Source organism: Condylostylus longicornis, unplaced genomic scaffold, assembly GCF_029603195.1.
Source record: "Condylostylus longicornis isolate FDR11 unplaced genomic scaffold, ASM2960319v2 ptg000048l, whole genome shotgun sequence".
NCBI lineage: Eukaryota > Metazoa > Arthropoda > Insecta > Diptera > Dolichopodidae > Condylostylus > Condylostylus longicornis.
The window spans coordinates 2,519,363-2,546,209 of NW_026578017.1; the positions used below are offsets into that span (position 1 = coordinate 2,519,363).

The 26,847-nt window shown below is 27.3% G+C and overlaps 1 protein-coding gene across 1 annotated transcript in view; it reads left to right on the forward strand.

Moving 5' to 3' along the window:
- The window catches only part of LOC129611022 (uncharacterized), a 149,391-nt gene that overhangs the window by 111,442 nt on the left and 11,102 nt on the right, over positions 1-26,847 (forward strand). Inside the window, exons 8-11 of the mRNA XM_055523927.1 lie at positions 4,226-4,294; positions 19,405-19,514; positions 21,470-21,684; positions 23,731-23,869. Of these exons, the coding sequence (XP_055379902.1) occupies positions 4,226-4,294; positions 19,405-19,514; positions 21,470-21,684; positions 23,731-23,869 (533 nt within the window). The remainder of the gene's footprint in view (positions 1-4,225; positions 4,295-19,404; positions 19,515-21,469; positions 21,685-23,730; positions 23,870-26,847) is intronic.

Here is a 26,847-nt window from a genome sequence, read left to right on the forward strand (position 1 = left end):
AGTAATATGATAATTGATTTATTATTAAAGAATTTATTTGTGGATAGTAATTGTTGTTTTGCCAACATTCTGAATTGAGTTTGCAAAATATTTTTCAAAGTTTCAGTGGAAAACTTTGTATTAAGAATGCATTTAGATCGACTATTGGGGTTTTATTCATGTAATAGAAAATGTCTAATCATTTTAATTGAAAATTAATGTTGAATAAAATTCGGATGCAAAAAATAAAAAATATCGAAAGTTCTGTCAATCTTTTTTTAATGGAAAAAATATGCAACTTTTTTATCATTTTTCAAATATCTTCAAAATTATCTACGCTATATTTAAAAATAAGTAACTTATCGTTTTATAATGTAATATTAAATCTGCGGAAAATATTCAAAGAACTGCATATACATCGTTTGGAAATTTCATTGCATTAAATTAAAATTTTTTTTTCTCAATGTCCCAGAAATTTTAAAATTTCTGGTTTTATTGAACAAAAAAAACCAATTTTTTAAATTTAATGCTTTTTAAAAAAATGCGATAAAAATTAGCTTAATGTTACAACAAATGCTGTATATTTGAATGAAGAGGCGTGTTTTATACTTAGCGATAGTGTTCGAAGAATCTTTTATTTTGCAAATATTGTTTGCATATACATACATAAAATTTATTCTTTAGAAATGTGGATTGAATAATTTGAACAATTTGAATCATAGCCAAGTAGTAACCATTAATCCAATAACCATAATTTGTTATAAATTACACAACATTTTCTGCACTAGACTTTTAAAATTTACTTAAATTTCGATATATACTTAATAATGTGATAGGATTATAAAACATATTTTATAATTATATTACCATACCAGAAGCCCATAGTGCGAAGCGCACTAATTTCAAATATTGTTGAGGACATTAAAACAAACTGAACACGTTGAGCTTCATTGCTGTAAAAATATAAAAAATACTTACGTTGAGTCCCATCGTGTAACCCATTGCGAAATCTAAAAGGTTTTGTAGAGACGTGCTCACCTGTGAGCAATTCATTTTAAGTCATTTTATCACAGATGTAATCTTACAGTTTAGAGAAGCTAAGTATATGTATAAGTAAAAGAGCCACAAATATAACATTGTAAACTTTTATTTTCAAATTTATCTAAGGATTCACGTAGTTTTTGAAATAAAGTAAAAACAAATTAAACAGTCTTTAACATATCGAACGTTATCACGGTTAATTGCACGAGTTAAGAAAAAAAATTATATTTTTTAATCGTATGGCATTCACCGTTAGCTTTCCGCATTTATAGATAGTTCGAGAAGCTTGCAGTTTCAGAAATATAAGGTGCCAAAAATTTAAATTTTACAAATTTCAAGAGGCGACAACTTGAAGGGGGTGGAGATACAAAAAAAAATTTTTTTTCAAGGAAATGAAGTATTCATTAACGTCTAAAAGCTGTTAAAATTTCAGACATTTAACGTACAACCTTAGGCATAGAATATTAACGACATCAAAAATTTGGAAAAAACATTTTAATTTTCAAATTCGGTATGCCGCGGTAGAAGCCACCCACTGCTTTTCTGTAAAAAATTTGAAAAATGCTTGTGGTTTCACTGCAATAAATAGTTTTTTTTTGCGGGAAAAAATGGCATTTTAGAGTTTTGGGTGGGTTTAATTTTTAGAGGGAGAGAGATGGGTAAAAATTTTGCTCTACGGAAATAAGTTTCTAGTAAAGATCTATAAATATATGTATAAAATTTCAACTTTCTATCTTCAACGGTTTTAGAGTTTTGTAAACAGACACACGGACTGACAGACGGACGGATACAGTGAAACTAATCAACACTTTTTTCTCAAATCCGATGATTGCGCCATCGGATTTGTCTTGTATAGTAAAATATAGATTATTATTATTTATATTAATATTATTTAAGGATAAATATTATTCTTTTTAAAAATGGGAATATCAAACTTGGATCAAGGCCGCTTGTGAAATTTAACGGGTGAAATCGTTAGATAATTCAATGTTTAAACTTCAAAAAAACTTGTAAATTATTTTCTTAAAATATTCAAACAACAATAATCAAACAAAGGCACAGTAGCTAATAACTGGCATCATACATTATATGTATATCCAAGTAAACTCAAGCATAAATTTATATCAAAATTGGGTTACTCGAAAATGAGATATAGATGAAGAAAAACAGACCAACATAAATATGACGAAAATGCAAAACATTTATGTTGTGCATAATATATGTATATACAAAACTGATCTATTACTAGTCTTGTGTCTAATAAATGATATGTAAGCACATATATATTTCGCAGATCTAAAAATTGCAAATTTGTTTTCGTATATAAAAATGCCAGTTCTTTTAAATCAGAAGAGAATAAGAAATTTTTTACTACTTCAATATATTTTATATCATTAAGTTTTATACAATTTCATAAAAACTTTCATGTCCTCCAATAAGATTAAATTTTAAATTAGATCAACAAATCTTTAATTTTAAATTTTAAATCGTATCTTTTTGTTGTGGCTAATATGATCTTTATTTTGTGTGTACGTCAACAATATACTCGTACATACAAAAAATAGTATACCTATAACAAGATTGGTTTTGATAAAGTTTTTGGTTTCATGAACTCATTTGTAAATTTTTGCAATATACTTTTTATACTCGTACTTTTTTATACATATATTTTTTAACTAGAAACTATTTTCATTTATTATATCAAAACCCTTTAAAGTGTTATAGCTGATGTGAATTGCACATGATCGAAGCATTGAATATTTCCTAAATTATGTTTAATTTTTATACTAACAAATCCATTTGTTAGTATAAAAATTAATCAAATCAATTAGATTGACGAAAAACTTAATCGTAAAAATGAATATTGTGTTTTGTGGAAAGTCATAAGAAAGTTTTGGAATTGGTGGCTGTTACTTAAGAAATCTTTAAAATTAAAATATTTCCACAATAACTTTATTTATCATTTCCATTGCGTGTCAAAGATTTAGTAAAAGTGCAATAAACCATTTTTTTGGAATTAAATCGATCTATCTAATTTAATAAGTACCGCTCAGTCACTAATTTTCATACAAGTTGAGGTTTTGATGTATATTTTGCATCGCAGATTAAGTTTTTTGAAAACTCGAAATGTTATATTCGTAAGGATTACCATACCTCCATTATTAAATGCATAAGTGCAGTCACTAAAAATGAATATTTTTTCGTTGTAATTACTTTTTCATTTTCAGCTGTCCAAAACTAAGTTTATCCCTAATATATAACGAAGATTAATACTAATGAGTCTATTGTGCTGAAAACAATTATGGGAACTTTTAGTTTATAACAAAAAAATTTTATTCGTTAATGCATTAGTTGCTTTAAAATTTTTGTAAAACAAAACAAAAAAATTAGTGTATGTGTATGTATACCAAATTATACTAGAACTTTGAATTATTTGTGCAGTTTTCGGTTAAAAAAATATAAAAATTTTATATAAAAGAGAAAGTTTTTTACTAAAAAGAAAATAATATTATTTATGCTTAGTTTAACTTTGTAATATTTAGATTGCATTCTGAATCTATATTATAAATAATCGATGAGTTTACAACAATTTTTGAATTAAATTCATTGTTGAAATAATTAATTCCTTTCACTGAAGTTTAAGATGCCTGATGGTGATTAGATTTTTTAATTTTATAACTTTCATATAAAACTCAAAAATATACCTCTGAAACTTAACACCATTATAAATGTCGTGCAGGTAACGTAGCCAGTTAAATACAATATTGCTATAAAACACTTAATTTCGTTTCTCCAAATACATATTAGGATTTTGTTTACCTTTGAAAACGGCATAATTAGTTATTTGTTTCTGCGGTAAGAATATCAATAATGTCGCCAGTAAGAAACATTTCAAATATCTTAATTTGACTTTTGCTAAGATATTGCTCATAATTTTCAATAACAATATCCCCCTCAAATTTTATATCCCCATCAACCCAATTACGACGCATTTTTCTATTGGAAAATGACGGCCCTTGATTTATACTATTCACCTAAATTTACCCGAATTAATATTCAGCCAAAAATTCCGATTTATCTAAAATATCTAACTCTTGTACATTTCACTCATATAGGTTCTGGTATATTGTGGTAAATGCATAAATTTAAAAATTAAAATTTTTTTTATATCAATAGTCAAATTCTGCTTTTTTACTAATTACAGGTTGTAAGAGCAGCTAGTCCAGCTTTGCTTAGAGTAATTGCACTTGGAGCATTTTTCATATATTGTACGGTAAGTAAACACTTAAGTAATAAAATAAAAATTTAATCTGGCCGTCCATTCGAACGCACGATAACTTATTAGCCAATTAACTCAATAACTCATGTTGTATGTCAAATATATCCATGGAGTTTTGGTGGAATGGTTCGACATGTCCGAGTAATTGCCATACAACAATAAAAACTAATTCTAAATAATTTAAAAATAAATTTTTAAATTCAGGTTATCACGGTGTAGGGTTTTCAGTATTTTATACCGATAATTCAGTCTTTTTATAAACGTTCTTATTTGTTTGACCATTTTTTTACATGAAAAATACGAGATTTTTTAACCTAATTAATTACCTGAAGTAACTTTTAAACGCTCTTTATCAAGTTGTTATAAAATATCGTAATATTTATTCACTTGTGCTTTTATATCGTTTCACTTGCATTAATAATCTTTCTTTCTTCTTATAACCAATCTTTCACATGCATTTATAGGTAAGTTCTTCCTTATTCTAATCTTGGTCAGTTTTTCTCTCAGTTTAAATTCGTTTTTTGGATTTCTCTAACGTTATACTTCTCTATTATTTCACATAAATAAAATACAACTTTTCCACTTTGCCTTAAAAAAAATGCACTGAGGAATGGTTTTTAGAATTTTTATGAAAAAAAAAAAAAAATTTATTTTTAAAAAAGGATTTAAAAACTCATACATAAAAATATGTATGTCAATGAAAATCCTCGTACGTGCCATTTTGGGACCAATAAAAACTTTGAAATCTTATCAATTACTAATTTTTTTTTTCAGTTTAGAAATTTTAATTTAATTAGCGAATAGAGAATACTAAAATTTGTATTAGCAAAAATAATTTTTTGGATGTTATCACTATAATTTAAAAATTGCAATATTTTTGTATAAGGCTGGATAACAGCGATTTAAACATAAATCATGATTTTAATGTGATTAATACACATCATACAACAAAATTATCCTCCACATCCTGTTAGTCGCGTCCTGTTAGTCCTGTTAGTAACAACTGAATAAAACCATTTTCTGAATAAAATAAATTTCGAAATTTAAAATTCTATAATAAAAACAAAAATATTTTTCAATAATGTCCCATCACTTCAAGTGAGGCGAATAACGGATATATTTTTTTAGTAAATTTTATACGTTTTATATTTCTTCGGGTTACACCAGCTTACCTAGACAAGATTTCCAATTTTAACTATTAATATTAATAGTTCGAAGAGGTCCAAATGATCTGGAATTTTTAGTATCTTCCTAAATATTAATTAATATTAAAATAAATAATTTTGGCTCAAAGCAAGGGTTTGCAAAATAACGCTTTTCCCTTCAACAAGTGAAAATACTGCTTTAAAAAAAACGACTATATTGAATACTATATTTATTCATATATCGAAATATTTCAAAGATTGCATAAATTTAGTATGAGCAATGTAAGCAATCTTTGAACTAAAACAAAAAAAAAATGATTTAAAATGGCGTTAACATAATGCTCGAATTGAAGCGTAAATTACGTGCGTTAAGGAAAATAATTATATTTTTATATGGCATGGCATTTACCGTTAGCTTTGTCATTTATAGAAATTTTACAAAGCTTCCAGTTTCGGAATTATAAGGAACCAAAAATTGCCGTGCCATTTTCAGTGAAGCTATTCAACCAAAAATAGGCCATAACTTCGCTGAAAAAACGCATATTTAAAGTTATTATAAATCATTTTAAAAGTCGTATTTTTGCTTTAAAAATAAAATATTTGACAATTTTTATATAAAAATTGATAACATAAAATTAAATATAATGTATAGCAATTTCGTAGATAAAGCAATTTTGACACATGAATACATATTCTAACGAAAGTATACAAATATCTTTATTGGCAACAGCCCTCTTTTAAATGTTCCTCAAATTCTTTATTCGAAAAATATTTTGAATTTGGCTGTAAATTTTGTACAAAATTATTGTAGTCCATTCAGAATTTTTTTTTGTTCTAACTAGATAATTTATTTTCATAAATGGCTCAAAAGTATAACTAATTTGCAAACAATATATTTTTAAAACATCTTTAAAGAATATTCAAAATAAAAATATAGGGGTAGGAAGTATATTCATGTGAAATAGATATAGGATAAATGGATACGAGTATAATGCATTCGTGATTTTGGATATAAAGGTGTAGAAGTTTTGTAAACGGGTCCACGAACGGCTCACTGGCTCGAAACCCAGTGTATATATACACACATATATTTCATCTATTTAAAACTTCAACAGGTACTCCAATAGCTCTAAAACACTAAGATAATATTTATTTAATTCAACAGAATTATTTGTGATAAGTTTTTCTTTAAGCTAAAAGAAATTAATAAATTCGAAATCAGTTTTTCAAGAAACGAGTATTAAAAGCAGGTCTTCAATTCTTTTATAAAAAATACAAAGTAACTCTAAAACAAAAAAAATGTGCAATATTAATAATTTAAATTTCACAATTGTTGCAAAATTAAAATTATAGAAACTATTGAACCAATTACAACATTTCATTACTTCATCTTTTAAAATAAAAAATTAATAAAATATTTACTCATATTTCAGATTCTTAGTTATTTAATATTTTAAAGATTCATTCTCAAATAAATCAAAGATGTTCTGTTGAAAAATATAAGAGCAGAACAAGATTTTTTAAAGAAAATTTATTCGATTGAATGGCAACTAATTTCAGAGGAGAAAAATAAATAGAAGATAAAACAAATTTTGAATGTTTTCTTTTCTTATGTTCACTAACCCTATACAAATTTATTTCCGCTCAGAAAGTGAAATATGAGTACCGGTTTGTACACGTGCAAATACGTGCATTATTATGAAAGTCAAAATCTTTTTCATTTATTGGTTTTTTTTACGAGTTGTTTTGGTTTTCAAAAGGTCGAAATTAAAAATTCAAGTATAAAATTTTAGTAACGTAAAAAGATATTTTTAAAAGACTTTAAAAATTTTTTTGCCAAAAGGATAAAATCTTTCAAAGAATAATAACAGTCTTCAACTTACAATTTTTTTTACGAGTTCAAATTACAGAAACATGTTTTGTAGAAAAGCTATTGTAGAAACTTTTGTACTGTAAAATTATTTTCAAAATATAAATTTTCATAGGCCTGACTTCTCTGTTTTATTCTTTTTCCTTTAAACTGTGAGAAAAACAATTAAAAGTGACAATAAGGATTCGAAATAAAAATATTTAAAAATGTATTGTAGCTGTTGAGAGAAGCTTTACGATAAATAGCATCTCTGTATTGCATTTAACGAATCTTCTGTAAAATTTTGCTGATACTAAAATATCAGATAATATTATAAAAAGATTGGTTGCGATCATGATTTTTAAACATTTGGGCATTTTTTATGGCAATACCATAACTCCATTTTAACAGTTTTGATCTATATAATATATAGTTTATTGTAAAACATGTAATTCGACTTATAATATAATAATCACAAAGAAAACTAAAATTTTCAATTGCTAATAATTGTTGAGAAATGAAGAAGGCAAATGATGTACTAAGGGATGGCAATATTAGAAATAATTATTATTACTTAACTGTTTTGAAGAATGGTTTAACACGTTTTTTATGTCATTCTTCATTTCATTTGTTACTCCTTTAGATAAGTTTTTGATAAAGTTTCTCCAAGTATAATGAAGTATCAAAGAAGTAAGTTACATCTGCTTTCGTCTTAAAACAGCATCATGAAAAATATCACAGGAAATTACTTCTTTCGTTTTTGGCACTTTTCCAAAAAATATTGAAAGAAAGTGCTTATTAGTTTCATTCCGTCCGTCCGTGGACAGGTTTACACAGTTTCTACATCTTGAAGATAGAAATCTTAAATTTCATATGTAAATAGATCTTTACACGAAACTTATTTCTGTGGAAGGAAATATTTACTTTACTTCCTCCTTCTAATACCTAAACATACCTCTGTAAACGCAGAATGGTATAGTACCAAGCACTTTTTCAAATTCCATAAACGCGGATGAATGGTACCGAACTTCTTGTAGCGTGGCATAGCACAGTTGATTTGAAAGGAACAAAATGACCGTTAAAATTTGCCGTTATTTAAAATCCGTTTTTTTTTTTTCAATTTTTGGAATCATTTTTCTTTCAGACCGCAGGTTATACAACCCAGCTATTAAACACTAATAAATAGTTGACTTCGCTAAAAGAAAATTTTTTTCGTCCTTCATCCCCCCTCTCAAATTATCGCCTTTTGAAATTCGTAAAATTTAAATTTTTAACACCTTGGAAGCTTTTCCAAATTTCTGTAAACACAATACTATCATAAAATATGTAATTATTTTTCTTAACTTACGCAATTAATCCTTAAATTCGAGCATTATGTTCGCCCCTCTTTTAATTTTTTAATGCCCAATCCCATATAAAGGCAACCTTGAAATAGTTATGTTCATTATATATACTCGTATGATTGAAAATAATTTTAATGATGTAACACATACATATGTACATTGTTTTTAAAGTATTTTCACTTCTTGAAGGTAAAAGTGCTACATTACAAACCATTGGTTTGACCTAAATTTACTCTTTTTTCATCCTAAAATATTTTAATAATCGAAAAATATTTTGCAGATTTTTATTTTGCTTTTTAAATTTTTTTCTTTTGAAATTCAAAAGGATTTTTTTTTTTTTATTTAAAGGAAATAATACTCGAATGTTTTTTTATTTGCATATTAAAAAATTGTTGCCAAATTGAAGAAGCTCCTTGAGGTTTCTATGAAGCTATTTCCTAATATTTAGTTTTACTCTTCTGTTTTATCAAATTCAAAAATTTTCTTTTTTCTGTTCGATTTCTCAACTTCTCATTGCCAGTTTTTGGATGTTTCAATTTTTCTAATGATATCTTCAAAAAATGATCATAATCTTATGCAATGTGGTCAGAAATAATATTGCAAGCGATATGTTGATAAGAAAAAAATATCTTTGTAGTTAAGAACTCTTCACTATCTAGTTTTTTTTTTCGAAAATCCATAGAAGTAGTTCTATGGATATTTTACAATATATATATTTTAAAACTTGGAAAAGATAACAGTTTGTACAAAGCTTTATACTTTTGAAATACCAAATACTTTTGGAGTCAACTTGACCTTAAGTTATACAATAATCTTACATTATAATAAGTGTGTAAATATCTTAGAGTGTCTTATTAAGTACCTAAAGAGCACCCATGTGTACATATTTAGAAAAACTTTATTCCAGAAGGGAGCCTTTTTACCGATGTAGGCCAAATTTAAAATAACAGTAACTAAAGAGGCCGTCTAATACCAATAAATGTAGCTTTTGTACAGTTATTGCTGTGCAAATTCCATTTTTTTTATTTTAAATTCAGTTTTTATTTACTCCAAATTAATTTTTTTTTTATTCTGAGATCAGTATTTTTTTAAGCATACATACATAAATACATATAATAATTAATAAAATTATATTAATAAAACAAAAAATCAATTCAATGAAAAGTAAATAATTAAACATAAATAACAAAAAAACAACTTCAAATTCACTGTTTAATAAGTTTAATTCAAGTTAGACTATATTTAGTGCAATATTTGCGTTTGTGTAATACTTAAAAGCAATTGAATATTTAAAGGGCATGCAAATACAAATGGCGGCGGGGTAGGGCCGCAAAAAAAAATCTCTTTGATGGTCTCGAAGCCGCAGGTTACTCGCCTCTGCTTTATTCTATGGTAATTTAACACTACTATATAATGTATAATATATACTTCAAGGAATACTAGAGAAATATGTGACTTTAAATTTTAAATGGCTCTCAAAATTTGGAAACGATTGATATTTTTATTTCTTTAGTAAATCTTTAAATATAGGAAAAATTAGTGAACATCTTATTAAAAAAGAGCTCAACGCCAGAGGCCATCTTTAAAAATAAAATAAAGTTTTATGCGTAAAGAAATTTTATAGAATTTTTATGGATATTTTTTAGCATTTTCATGACTACAATTAAATTCTATGAAAAACATTTTATATACATATGACGCAAAAATTTATTGATAAATTTGTTGCGATGATTTAACAAAATATCCCGATGACTTTAAATAATATTATTCTTGTATAGCAAAACATAAAAAGCAAAATCGTGGGATTTTTATTTTTATCGTTAAATTGTTGAATACGTGCACAAGTTTGATACACAATTTTTTCATTATATAATAATTTTTGCAGTAATATGCGACGCTTTTAAGGTTTTTCCGCAAAATATTTAATAAAGATTAAAAATTTAAATGGAGCATTAATTAAAACCTTTTTTTTGTGTTCAAGACAACTTATAAATCCATATGAAAATTTGAAATTATTTTGAAATAATTTACGATTGTGCTGCAAAATTGAATAATATGTTTACAAATTCTAAAAAAAAATATGCGTTATTGTTTATAACAAAAAGAGCTCCACAAAATCCTGCATTTCCAGAGTTAAATTTTATTTTTTAAAAGTGATTTTCAATATTAACCTCTATTGGTTTGTTTTAATTTTTTATAAGGTTTTTGAAAAGTACAATCTACTGCACTAATAAAAATGTGCAATAAATTGTTCATAAATAAAAATTCAATATTTAAAGACATGATAACAATACTCGTAATTGTGAACGAAATTTTAGTAAAAGTTGATCAAGAGTTGGCAAAACTATAAACAATAATTCATTTTGCAATTCGTGGCAGAACTATAGAATAGAAATGTTCGAATATTTGTTTTAAACTCAAATTTTCTTTATAATACCTAATTTATGTATATACAAACATTTTAATTTATTATATTCGAAAGATATACAAATTTTTATATTACAGAAAGCAAAATATATTTTATCTGACTGAATATTTTCTTTACATGAGTATTATTTAATTTATAATTTGTTATAAATTTTATATACAGTATGAATCAAAGTGTATTCACTGTAATTTCATTCTCTGCTTACACAAGCTTAATGTAGTTTTTTACATACCATTCCTATATTATTGCCATGCATAGAAATTATTGTGAAAGAAAAATTAAGAAATGCTTATAAATGTCGTGTCGGAATCCGTTTTTTTATTTATCTTGTTTTCTTCACTCCAAATTGATGGAAAAAATCTGATGTAGTCAGGCTGCTAAAAATAGTTTATTTACACTTCCCTACTATGGAGAAGTGCATTCCCACCGAAAACTCGATATGCAAAATTTGTTGCCATCACATAACCTATCTATTGTACACACAATACGGTCGGTAAATATATTAAATTATTGCATATATTTAGGATCAGTAAAAGAAAATTGAAAGTAGTGTTAACATAATGGTAAATTAATAATTACGTTTTTTGATGACATGAGATTTACCGTCAACTAATGGAATAATTTATCCGTTTGCTAATAGAAATTCGTAAAAGCTTGCAGTTTTGAAAATGTAAGGAGCCAGTTATATTTAAATTTTACAAATTTAAAGAACTTGGAATGGGGGAACAGGCGAAAAAAAAGAAGCTATCTTTTAACAAAAGAAGCTATTTATTAATTTCTAAAAGGTTTGCTTCCGACTTTTATAATTTGCCATCTTGAAGAAAAATGATAAAAAATTTGAAGAAAACGACTGCAGAACAGATGGATGACGTAATCAAAGGAACGATGTAATTAAAGTAAGGAATGATGTAATTAAAGGCAGAAAAATTAATTAAAAAATTTTTCTCCTCGTACAGGACTCGAAGCAGTGACCTACCGCTTACTAGGCGAACGCTCTACCAACCGAGCTACAGGGGCATGAAGAAATTGCTGACGAAATGTTCTCTACATTGCTTTATACTGTAATTCACATGATTACTAAGTATTTGTTTTGTTTACATTGATTGCTACATACAATCTACTATTGAAACACACAATAACAAGAACATATATATTTATAGGATTGTGCCTATTTCACTAATTTAATTATGAATTTTAAATTAATTAATTTTAAATTAATAAGTAATGTGCTTATTACACTAATAATTTATCTTAATGGAAATTTCTTCATGCAACTGCAGAACAGATGGATGACGTAATCAAAGGAACGAGTTAAAGGCAGAAAAATTCATTAAAAAAATTTTTCTCCTCTGCAGTTGCATGAAGAAATTTCCATTAAGATAAATTAGTAGTGTAATAAGCACATTCTTATTAATTCCGCAACTATGATGTTGTATTAGTAAAATTCAAAATTTAATTAGTGCAATAGGCACAATCCTATAAATATATATGTTCTTGTTATTGTGTGTTTCAATAGTAGATTGTATGTAGCAATCAATGTAAACAAAACAAATACTTAGTAATCATGTGAATTACAGTATAAGCAATGTAGAGAACATTTCGTCGGCAATTTCTTCATGCCTCTGTAACTCAGCTGGTAGAGCGTCCGCCTAGAAAGCGGTAGGTCACTGGTTCGAGTCCAGTTCGAGGAGAAAAATTTTTTTAATGAATTTTTCTGCCTTTAACTCGTTCCTTTGATTACGTCATCCATCTGTTCTGCAGTTACATGAAGAAATTTCCATTAAGATAAATTTTTAGCAGACATTTTTATAATATTCTGTAACACTTTCGCTTAACTAGACAATACACAATGCGGTCGGTTATGTGCTGACCACATCAGATATTTTTTGAATAATTTAATTGATTTCGCCTCAAAGTAAAGCTTGAAAAAATATTTCATTTTTTTTACCTTCACCATCCATGTTGAAATCTGAAGCGAGTAAAGGTCCAAAGCTTTTTTTTTTTGGATAAAATGTCATTTTTTGCTTCCTCAGAATTGAATTTGACAATGTATAAACAGCTCTCTGTAGAACCACCAGTTTTTGTTTTTTTCTCCAATGGTGTTACGGCAATTGAATTTTCATTTGGAATATCAGCATTTACTTTTTTGAATATGTTATGTAAAGATGCATGTTTTTAATCCAGATGGTAAACCAGCAACTACGATGTTGTTTTTTCTTTTCAGTTGGTTTGTTTCATCAAAAGTTGCCTCCATTCTGTTTAGTTTATATTCCAATGCACTTGCGTGATTTTCCAGATGAGCAATTTTAAGACACAATTTTTCATTTTCTTAATTGATATCAGAGTTATCCTTTAGAGCTGCATCCAATTTCTGACTTAAGAACTTCAAAGAAAAGTTCATTTCCGATACAGCACGTCCCAATGTTTTCAAGTAATCTATGGGAAATTTGTCCATAGTGCTGTTTGTAAAATCGAACGTCCTTAATTCATTTACAGCATCCTCGCATATTACTAGTGGAGTTTGTTCGTCTATATCTTCAAGTTGTGGAAGTGAATTATTTAATTCTGGCGGGCAGATGGAGCATTTCCAAACAATATTTCCAGACTTTACCAGTTCATATGTTTCGTCGGAAATATTTGCACACTTAGTGTGAAATAATTTCTGGCAAATTTTACATTTTAAAGCCTTAGATTTGGCAGACATGTATTTGTTACATTTTTTACAATTCACCATTTTTTGTTTTTTTTTTTTTGAATGATATTGCTAAGTTTTAATAATAAGTTGTTTTTTTTTCTTTTTTTCTAAAGTTTTAATATTTAAATTAATAATTAGTGGAGAAAGAAAAAAAAAAACACGTCTTAACCACTTGACAGCAACAGCTCTTTTTAGCACTTTTCCAAAAAAATTTTGAAAAAAAGTGCTTATTAGTTTCATTCTGTCCGTCCGTCTGTCCGTGTGTCTGTTTAAAAAACTTCTACACTCTTGAAGATAGAAAGCTGAAATTTTATATGTATATAGATCTTTACTAGAAACTCATTTACGTAAAAGAAAATTTTTACGTATCTCCCCCCCTCTAGAAGTTATACCCCCCCAAAACCCTAAAAATGTCATTTTATAACTATTTAGTGCAGTGAAACCATAAGCATTTTTGAAATTTTGCAAACGCAGAAAGGCAGTGGTTTGCTTCCCCTAGTGCGGTATACTACTGTTAAATTTAGAAAAACAAAATGGCCGTTCAAATTTACCATTATGTAAAGTTCGTTTTTTCGATGTCCACCTCCCCTCAAGTTATCGCCTCCTGAAATTTGTAAAATTTGAATATTTTTACACCTTATATTTCTGAAACCGCAAGATTTTTAAAATTTCTATAAGCGCAAAAAGCTAACGGTAAATTTCATGACATTAAAAAATATAATTATTTTTCTTAACTCACACAATTAAACCTTAAAATCGAGCATTATGTTAACCCCTCTTTATTTTAATTTTTGCTTTATTTCAAAAACTTCATAAATCGTTCATCCTAAATATATGCAATCCTAGAAATAGTTTCGTTTATGAATGAAAATAATTTTAATAGTGTGGTAGTTATGCATCATAGACTGTATTTAAAAGAAGTATTTTCACTTGTTGAAGGGAAAAGTGCTACAATACAGACCATTGGCTTGACCAAACTTTTTTTAACTATGCTGTTCCATGCCAAAATTTTATATTTAAAATTTATTTAACAATCTTAAAATCAGTATATAAGGCAAAAAAGTCGAAATTTTTGAGACTTTAGTAAACTAAGTTACTTATTTAGATAATGTTATAGAGAATCGTCTGTAATAAAACAATTGTGAACACAAACATTAGTTATTTATAATTTTAATAACAACAGTTTTTTTAATACATCATATGTTTCTTACCACAATCTGGGATCGAACCTAGTACCTTTTGAATGAATAGTCTATGCACTTATAATATATATATAATATAAACATATAATATTGTAATATTATAATAAATCTATAAAAAAATGTTGTTTCGACGAATTTAATTCTATTTATATTTGAAAATTTGGAACTGAAAACTGCACTTTCATAGAAAATCAATTTGTTCTATGTACATATGTATATGCTTACAATGCATGCACCGAAAAAAAACCATGTTTGAAATCAAACACAAAACGTGTATGATTTTGCGTCAAACATGAAATGTGTTTAATACTGAAAACGAATAATAGTCAATTTTTGAGAAGAAAAAGTTACTATTTCCATTGTTACTGCAACATTATTGTGTTTAAATAAGTAGTTAATGTAATATTTTTAATATTCGGCCAACAAAAAACGTTTTACACTAACTTACCGAACTTTTCACTGTACTCTAAATAATAGTTAGCTTACAACGTTTAGTTGTGCAATAACAATGTTGTGCAGTCAAATTATCACTTAAAGTTGTTGCTCTACTACATTTCATTATAAATTTACATTTAAAATTGTAAAATTACAATCTACATAGCACTCAAATAACGATTTTGAATTATATAATGATTTTTGCATAATATAATTACTTAAAAAAATATGCAAATTATTCAAAATCATTAATTGAGTTATTAAGTATAGCTTATCATCTAATTTTTCAATTTTAAATGTAAATAAATATTAAATAATTTGTGTCTCATTTTCGAGGAATTAATTAAAAGTTTTAAATTTTGAAATGTTATTAATTTCTTTATTTGAATAAGATAATACAATGTTATTTAACTGTGTATTTTCAAATATTTTTAGAAACAAATACATAATTATGTAATATCAAAGTTTTTACTATCTTTTTGTTGTACATATGTACTCTAGTAATTTTAATAAGTAATAATGGTTCTCTTAAAATTTAACAAAAATATTATTTATTTTAACACATTGTTTATTATTAAAAACTTAAATTACATTTCTAGTATAAGGATCTCCAGAATACTTGGCTTTCATAGAATTTACATAGTTAGACAAATAACGCAAAAATAAAATATACGAGTATTATGTAAGTGCAAACCCAAAACCACAATAATACTCCAAGAAAATTTCAATTACGAAGTTTTCATATTTAAATATTAAAGTATTCATATCTAAATAGCCTTAATTTTTTTAATTCATTAACATAATATTCTACATATTTACGCCTACGTAGAAGACAATATTTAAAAAAAAAAAATTTAATATATTTCTGCAAGAACGGGAAAAATGGCGTTTGAAACTTTTTAAATTGTAGGTTTGTTTACAATTAAGGCAAACAAAATCATCAGTTGGAAGTAAATTGTGGAAATATTTATAGTGATAAATTAGAGTTTGTACTTCACTAAATGAAGTAGTTTTACATATATAGCAAATTAACATTTTTTATTAAGCTCGTTTATTAAAACCAAAATATCCAAAATTTCAGAGTACTTTAAATATAAAACAAAAAAAAACTTAAAGCAAGTGTCAAGTGCGGGAAGTAAGAGCTCAAATTTGTACTTAATGTCGTCGTAGTATACTAAATATGAGTTGTCACTTACATTAAAAATAATTACTGGCTGAAGGGATTGTCCCTGTTTTCTTAATTTAGCGGAGAGCTCATCAACTGCTGGATAGATATTGTTTGGCGTGTAACCTTAATTAAAAGCGACTGTTGCGAATCCTTTATAGTTGATTTCAAAATTTTTCGTTTTTTACAATCTAATTCCGTGGTACTGGAGCAATGTCTAATTGATGGCGGCAATAGCGCATGTAACAGGTCTAAAATTAAATGATCAACCGAACCTAAAATTGGTTGTACAAGATTTTATATTAGATACTGATTATTTTATTTTTTAATTATGCAACAGTTGAATCTGGAATTTTTTTATTGTAAAGGGAAATTGCTTGGAATTTGTGAAATATGTGCTGTTTTCTAGTTTTCTTTTATATCTGCCGATATACGAAGTGCTGAAAAGATGAGTTGTTACCATATAAAGTGTTGAAACAGTTGTTAAACTATTAAAGCTGTCTCTTCAAAACTCAGTGTATCGGTAAGCATAGACAAACCCAGAGGAATTTCACTGTAATACATGAATATTCCGGAATCAACTGGTATACATGATCATAATTATTATTTAATTTTAATTATTACAAACTTACTGTCCGATATATCTGTGGAGTTCAATTTATTTAAAATTTGCAGAGACTCCCTGTCTTTTATTTTGTTGGAAAAATTCCTTTTATTTTGACTTTGAAAGTGTCCCATTATTTACCAACATAATTTTACTTGTGCAACTAGATTTCATATCTTAACTGCCTATCAACATTTTCTTCTTGACTTATATACACATATTACATTGTTATCTCCAAATTAATAAAAATAAATTCCACAAAAATTTTTGTTATTTTTCAATAAAATTTTTTCAACTTTTATATTTTTAATACTTTTTTTTTCAAATAAATTACTAATATTTTAAAATTATTCAAACTTTTTTATTTATTTTAATTTTTTTTATAATTAAAAAGGAATTATAGCAAAACACTTTTTTCTTTCACTTTTAGCTTTTAAACTTTAAACAAACTTACGAGGTAGACAGTACAATTGAAATGCGGAATTTTTTTTTCTGATTTATTATCCGTATTTTAACTGTAAAATGGCATCAACAACGTTTAGTTTTGAAAACAAAAACGAACATAGTAAATGTATAATGATTTCGTTTTTAGCACTTTTCCAAAAAATTTTTGAAAAAAAGTGCTTATTAGTTTCACTCTGTCCGTCCGTCCGTCCGTCCGTCCGTCCGACCGTCCGTCCGTCCGTCCGTCCGTCCGTCCGTCCGTCCGTCCGTCCGTCCGTCTGTCCGTGTGTCTGTTTACAAAACTTCTACACCGTTGAAGATAGAAAGCTGAAATTTTGTACGTGCATAGATCTTTACCAGAAACTTATTTCCATAGAACAAAATTTTTACCTATCTCCCCCCCTCTAGAAGTTATACCCCCCCAAAACCCTAAAAACGGCCTTTTTTAACTATTTGTTGCAATGAAACCATAAGCATTTTTGAAATTTTGCAAACGCAGAAAGACAATGGCTTGCTTCCTCTAGCACGGTATACTATAGCTAAACTTTAGAAAAACAAAATGGCCGTTCAAATTTACCGTTATCTAAAGTCTTTTTTTTTCCAAATTTTTGATTTCGTTTTTCTTCTAGACCCCAGCCTGTAGAAGCTTGAAATTTTAGGGCCTTTTAGACATTACCAAATAGTTCATTTCGTTAGAAGAAAATTTTTTTCCATCTCCGCCCCCTTTCAAGTTATCGCCCCTTGAAATTTGTAAAATTTGAATTTTTGACACCCTATATTTCCGAAACCGCAAGCTTTTTCAAATGTCTATAAACGCTAAAAGTTAACGGTAAATTCCATGACATTAAAAAATATAATTATTTTTCTTAACTCACACATTTAAACCTTAAAATCGAGCATTATGTTAACCCCTCTTTATATTATTTTTGCTCTATTTCAAATACTGCATAAATCGTTCATCCTAAATATATGCAATCCCAGAAATAGTTTTGTATATGAATGAAAAAAATTTTAATAGTGTGATAGGTATACATAGACTGTATTTAAAAACAGAATTTTCACTTGGCGAAGGGAAAAGTGCTACAATACAAACCATTGGTTTGACCCAACTTTATTCTTAAACTATTTCAGTATTTGGTCAAAATCACGAAGTGTTTGAATTCAAAATCGAATGTAGTATATATTTTAAGAAATAAGATTTACAGTTACCATAATCGCAATCATTATTGTTAGCTTACACTTTTCGTGTGAAAGTAACAACTAAAATGTATGCTAAATTATTTTTTTGTTTATGACGTATTATGACATGTATAAAATCAAAGCTAAATGAAGCATATTTTGAAAAAAAAAAAATTTACAGTTACCATAATAACAATTATTGTTTTTAAATGACCATTTTCGTTTATAGGTAATAACGAAAATGTTTGAATTTGCAATTAAAATGTGTACGTATAACGTGTCGTTTACATAAACATTTTTGGTATTGAATGTACTATGTTTTTAACAACGAAATTTTAGTTTAACAATTGTTTTGTATTTAATTTATACACTACAAGTGTTTAATATCAAACATTTTAATATGTGTATCAACTTTTATTTAAACTACAATTTTAAGTGTTTAAAATCAAAGATGCAATCGATTTTAATATCAAACATTTCCTTATTTAATTTTACCACTTTACGGGTTACAACGGAACGTTTTTGATTTCAACAAGCTTTATTTTTTCAGTGTGCGCTTCCAAAAAATTAATACAATTAATAAAATTAATAAAAATAATTTTTTTTTTATTTTAGACTATAGTTATGTATCCACATCCGTCTTTGTATACATGCACCGCACGTGTGTGGTTGCGTGAAATTGGTTTCTCTTTGACGTATGGTGCTTTAATGCTAAAAACATGGAGGTAAGCTAAGTTTTCAAGAAATACAATTTTAACTAAATATAAAGTTTTTGATTGTCTTTTTGATTTAATTTAATGTTCTTTTTTTTAATCACCTCGTCCAGCGGAAAACCAAAATAAAAAGTTTCTTTGTTTATTAGCAGCTTTCGAAACATTGACTAACTTTAGGATCAAACACAAATGGTTCACCTAAGCTCTTTCACAAGGCAATTAAACAATTTTTCTCCCTTTTTTTTAATTTCAGAAACATTGTTCAAAATTCAAATAATTCTTTATGCCCGTACAAACGTATGTTCGAAGGGTATACTAAATTTGCCTTACCGTTTGTAACGCTAAGAAATAATGGTCTGAGATATAGACTCAAGTGTATGTTTTTGATCAGTGCCGAATTCTGAGTTGATTTAATTTTGTCTGTCCGTCCGTCCGTCCGCCCGTCCGTCTCAGCGATAACTTAAAAACTAATTAAGCTAAGTTCACCAAATTTTAAAAAAAAGATTTATTGTAGAAAGTTCCAGAACTCTGTTTAAATTGGACATGATCGGGGTACCGGTTCGAGCAGCTGCCATACAACTTCAAAATTTATTTAATAATATCTCAGAAACTATAAAACCTGTGATATTAAAATTTCACACAAGTAAGTATATTAGTAGCGCCAATGTGTTTCATGAAAGTCGTTGAAATTACTTGGCTCCTTCTGGTACCTGTCATACAACTTCAAAAGCTTTTTGGCTATATCTCAGAAACTATAGAAGCTGTAATATTGATATTTCACACAAGCGAGTTTATTAGTAGTGCCGATGTGCTTGATAAAATTCGTTAATATTTCTTGGCTCTTTCTGGTAGCTGCCATACAACTTCAATAGTAGTATGGCACACACAGTATTTTGAAAAACACAACTTATATTAGTATTTTGAAATTTTGCATAAATTAATATGGTAATACGGCAACTTAAAGTCATAGTCTGTCCCATAGTCAGTTATGGCATATTTATCCGCACACAGCATAACATATTCGTACGGGTATCACAGAATTGACAAGGTCAACTCTATTTTTTCTTGTTTTTAATTAAATATGAATATCTACCCTAAAATTTATGAAAATTTGTGGAACCAAATGAAAATGTTTTTTTTTTTTTCACGCGAACCTTAGGTTTCTATAAGGACGGCAGTTTTGCTTAATCAACCAAAAATAATTTCTCTTTGACACAGAATTTTATTGATCCGAATCACTAAGTAACGGGTATTATTTTTTCATGGCTTTAATATTGCAATTTTTTTTTCAAAGAAAACGAAATTGAAAAGTATTACAAAGTGGAACAATGTATTAACAAGTTTTTCAGAAAGAAAAAATATGAAAAATAAAAAGAACAAGATCATGAAATAAAACAATTAAAAAAGTCGTATGTCCATTAAAGCGGATTCATCAAATTATTTTCAATTTATTGAGTGTTGTAAATTTGTTTTTTGCAAATTGCAGAATTTTTATGGAAGCTTTCAATATTAACTATTACATTTTTTTCTCTACGAAATGCAAATGATTAATTTTTTTTTCTTTTCAATTTTTTCAATAGTTTTCTCGACTCAAGTAGTTTTTACTTACAATACTTTGTATGTTACAATTTTGGTTTTAATATTTTGTTTCAATTTCGTTGCCATGAATTTTACTAACACAACTTCGGACAGAAATATCGTTTTGTTATATTTTGAAAAATATCAAACTAAAAACAACATACAATTTAAAACACACTAAAAAGACAAATTATAATACTACTCAAAAAAAAAACTATCAAGCCTCATAAAAACTTTATCTGTTTCGCGGAAGTTTCTCAATGTTTCGAATGCGCCATGGGTTCTTCAAGATAATGCATGTAACTTTTTCTGTTATTAAATTAATTAATAATGACTAAATTTTCAATAATAGTGCATTTTTTTTATTTTGTGTAAATTTTTCCTTATAGAATATCAGTAATATTCCGGGTACGTTCAGCGAAAGCTGTTAAAATCACAGATGCTGCATTATTAAAAAGACTTGGAGTTATATGTGGTGTTATTGGTGCATGTTTATTAGTAAGAACAATAGTATCACCACCAGAGGTCGTTGTTGGTCGTACAGCTGACGATTTGAAAGCATTCCTTTGCAAAACTGATTGGTGGGATTACACGTTTACATCAAGTATGTAAAAAATTTTATTAATGAAAATAAAATTATTTTATAGCTAATTTTATTTGTCTAATATTTGATTGAAATAATAATAGACCACAGTCTATTACTGTTTCAATAACATGTAAAAAATAATTGATTTTAGCATTATTCAAACTTTCTGAATTTTTAATCTGAAAGTAAAGTATAGATGAACTACATTATACCACGACGGGAAATTATCGTGACACGATTCAATTACTCAAGATTCTGGAATATTTCATTAGTGTACCGAATTGGTAAATATCAGGACGACCAGTATTACTTACTTTAGTTTTAACTTTATGCGTTAAGGCCATTTTTTAGAATATATTTTGAAATATTGAAATATTTACCATGACTACATTATTTAGAGCATATTATCGTCCTTGAGTGAAGATTTATCTACGTATAAGAAGGTTTACTTACATCAAAATCAATCAATTTTCGATTAACTTTCTAGATATAATTTCTGCCTCAAAATGAATATTTTCATATAAAAGAATATTTCTCAAAAAGAAAATTTCTGGTTACTTCAAAACAACAAAGATACCAAAAACTTGATGCAAAGAAATAATTCGGCAACGCTGTCTGTTTTTAAGTTTAAATTTACTAAATTAAAGCACTCAAGGAAATATTTAATAATATTAATAAATTAATAAATGCACTTATAAAGATTCCCTTTACAATACTTTCTTAACATTTTGTTAAATATTTCATATGTACGAATCGTGCTTTAATATAAATAATGTTAAAAGTCGTATTTGAATGTTTTTCCTCGAAATTCAGTGAACTGTTAATTATAAATTTATAATATGTTCAAATGAGTATAAGTTTCTGTTATTGAGAAATTTATAATTATAAAAAAATTGTGATACACTATACAATTTCAACATTTGTATTTGCAAACCAAATTTCATATACCCAATTTTCAAAGGTCACGGGATTCTTAGAAAAAAACAGGTCTCAACAACTGAATTCTTACTACGGACCTATATCTTTTAATTTTTCAAGAAGAAGAACAATAACATCTTACATGTGGCGACAGTTGCTATTCGACAGAATTTTTTTAAAAAATTGTTCCAAAATACACGTTGTTTTTAACATTTGATGAAAGGAAAGAACAAGGCTAGGTCTTAAAATTATAAAATATACTGATACTCAAATATTGGTTAAAAGTAGGATGTTACGCACTTTTAGTAGTATTTTAATGACCTTTTTAATAACATTTGATTATTGAAGCAAAATCTTTTGTAATAATGATTTCTTTTATGCGAAAAAATTTTGCGCACAAATTTATATATGTACGTACATACATAATCATGTATGTATATACATACATAATTTTAATAAAACTCTTTGAATAAAAAGGATAAAACTTATTGTAATTACAATTACTTAATATTCGGTTAACCCATTCGCTGCCAAGCCTAAATTATATGAAGTCATTCCCATTGCCATTTATATTATCATACTAAATCATTTAGAAGCAGAAAACCAAGGACGAGTAAACTCGTCTTCGGTAATGGGAAGGCAAAAGGACTCGATATTCTTTTTCGTATTTGCGTACCTTTTAGTAGAAAAACAAATAATAAATCAAACAGATGAATAAAATAACATTCTGTAAAGTGGAAACACTTAGAAATTAACTATTGTCGATTACAGTGTCTCAGCAAATAACGGGATAATGTAATACCGCGTATTTTTATTACACTTCGAGCTGAGCAAAAAAAAATTGGCTAATTCAAAAACCTGCAAATTATAATATATTTAAAGTAGGACGAGTATACTTGTCTTGACAATGTGTGACACCCTGCCAAATACGAGTATACTCGTCCTTAGCAGCGAATGGGTTAGAAAAAAAGTTATTTTGCAAACAGCTCTGATTTTTTTTGTACGTTCCAAGTTAATGTTTATTATTAACTTTTTGTGAAATTTTTCTTTGTTATTAAAAATGAATAAAAAACAAAAAATTATTATTAAGGACTACTTTTATAAAATCCTTATTGAATAAATGTTTTTGCTTTTCGTTATCAACAGTGGAAGTATTGTTTTTGGCATGGGGTGTACGACTTTGTATTATGGTAAGGAAAGCTCCATCAGAATTCAACGAAAGCCGTTTCATTTCTATGGCAATTTATAATGAATTTTTGTTAACGTGCTTTTTAAACGTATCCATGTAAGTAAATTTTTGTTATTTGGAAATTAATAATTACAATGAATGTTTAATAAATTTTCGCATTACTTTATAGAAATTCATTTTATTTAAATAAGTTATGAAATAGTTTTTTAATGCATTTCTATTGTTTTCATAATCAATTCAAAAATGAAATTAATTGCTCTATTCATACTCTATACTTGATCAAACCTAAAATGCTCGCTTTTTACACGTCTTTTCTAATGTTAGTCGAATCGACTAACAGTTTAGAAAATGATCTACATATATTAAATAATTTTTTTTTAAACCCGTAAGAATGAATGTAATATAAATTTGCGTTTCCGTTTGTAACACTAAAAATAACGTCTGAGATGCTACCGCAAGAACTTTATTTAATTTGGATTGAACCAAAGCAAATGTTCGAATAGCTGCCATACAACAACTTTGAATATAACTTGGTTATGTTTTGGGAACTATAAAGGTAAAAGTATTAAAATTTCGCATAAATCAGCAGTGTTTAGAGCAATATTTAATTTGCTTTGGTTGTAGAAGTTTATGCAATAGTTGCCACACAAGTTCATAAATAATTACGCCATATCTCAGAAATAGCCTGATCATCTGGCGTTCATACCCTGATCAGGTCATTATAAAAATTTGTCTTAATGTTATATAGGTCAATACACCATATGTCCATATCATAAAATAAATTGTTAATATAAATGCACGAAATAATATAACACCCATGAAAGGGGGGAGGGGGGAGAAACTTTTTTAACACCATGTGGGGCACAGAACAAATCAGAACTGAGCCTGTTCTAACTTAAGAATAATTTATAAACTTCCACTGTACTTCAGAAAATCAAGTGAAAGGCCGTGATGATCTCAAGTGGAATAAAAAAAAAGTTTCGGAAATAAAAAGAGTGTTGTATTCAAATTTTACTTTAGTGAGTGAATCAACAAATTAGTGAAATTTGTTTGCGATTGTATAAATTCTTTCATTTATATTTTACTTTGATATCTGCAATATGAATTCAAAAATAATTTACACATACCATACAAATTGCAGTATATCGACAAATCGACTATACTCAAATTTAATAATAGAAACATTCTGGAAAATGTTAGTATTGAACTCTTTGGTAAGTGTCAAATAGCTTTTGAAAAACATTCGACACCGTCTTTGAAATACTTAACTTAGGGAACCGTTTTAAAAAAAACTGTTTTACATTATAGTATAAACTAAAAAATTTGTAATATGTCATTACCGACCGCATGGTATACAATAAGGTAGATGATGCAAAGGCACCAAATTTTGGATGTCGAGTTTTCGCTGGGAATGTACTTCTCCAATGTTCGGCTGAACCGATCTTCATGAAATTTTATATGTAAGTTTATTTCAACTATGGCGCGAATTAATTAACTTTCGAGATATATTAGAGCTCGGGCACTGCACTTTTTAACGGGCCTGTTTTACATTTTTGATCATTCTAAAGAAAGTATTCAACAGATTTACTTGAAATCTCATATATGTATAAGCTTCATTCGACCTTTCGCGAAACCTCCTAACTTTTGGAAGAAATTTTGGTGTCAGCAACTGGACTTTTTCTACGAGTCTAATATACATTTTTGAGCATATAAAGAGAAATAATGAACGGATTTCATTGAAATTTAATATTTAAATTCAAGATATTAGAACAATGAACATATACATTTTTTGGAAAGATCAGGGTTCGGAAACTGATCTGAGGGCCGATTTTACATTTTTCACCATAGCTACGGAACGGATTTCTTGAAATTTGATATTTCAGTTCTTGTTGTTACCGCAACTAACTGGCGAGCACTTCAGGGAATTCGGGTTGCCCAAAGCGAAACTCTACTAAGAGCCAAATTTACATTTTGCTAAATGTGTTAACTAAAAGCTTAGTAACGCCCTAAAAATTGGAAAGAAGTATTTAACAGGCATTTTTGTTTTATGTTACGGAATAACACTTTCACTTAAGTAAACAATACACATTGCGGTCGTTTATGTGCTGACCACACCAGATTTTTTTTCTATATTGTAACTGTATTTTTTTTCTATATTCTAACATAATATGACGTCACAAAGTATAAGTAAGCAAAACTGTTTTCGCTTTAAAAACCCAAAACTGCTTTCTTTTATAAATTATTTGTATTATGGTAAAAAATTTGGAATTTTCAGACGAATAAACTTTACCAGCTACAATATGCAATAAGTATGTGTACATAATATACTCAAACATCAAAAGCTTTAAACTATTTACTGTCAAAGATTTAGAGGACTCAGACGAACCTTTAATTAAACAAATGTTAATGTATACAAAATTGGAGTTAAATTTTGTCTTGAGAAATTTAATAATAAATTCATTTTAAATTATTAAAGTAAAGTTTAGTGGATATTAAAATATAAATTTTGAAATTCAAATCTTATAAAAAGTGGTAAATCAGACTTTTTCGAAAATGAAAAGTTCTTACATTTTATTGTTGTATATACATAGTTCGTTAATATAAGATGGCATAAGCAAAACAATTTTGGTGGTTAAATATTAAATTTTAATCTTACAAGGAAAACAATTTGAATCGAACAAATGAATAGTTAAATAGGACATTGAACTGTGAAAACACTTAAAAAACAGTCTTTTACTAAATTTAGCGAAACGCGTACAACTATAGACACTCTGAAAATTCCACATAATTATTATTACCCCAATTGGTATAGCGCTTTTGGAATATTAAAAAACCAAAAATAATGATGGATTCTAATCATTATGAACTTTAATATGTGAATTTAGTAACTTTTGAATAATGCTTAATTTTATGCCTAAACAATAAAAATTAAAACAAAATATTTTTTAATGATTATAAAATAGGGGTGTTAATAACTGATCAAATTGTCGATAAATTTGAAATATTAACACGGAGTGTCAATAGTTATAATGTCTGAAAGTACAATTATTAACACTGAAAGTCTGAAAATACAA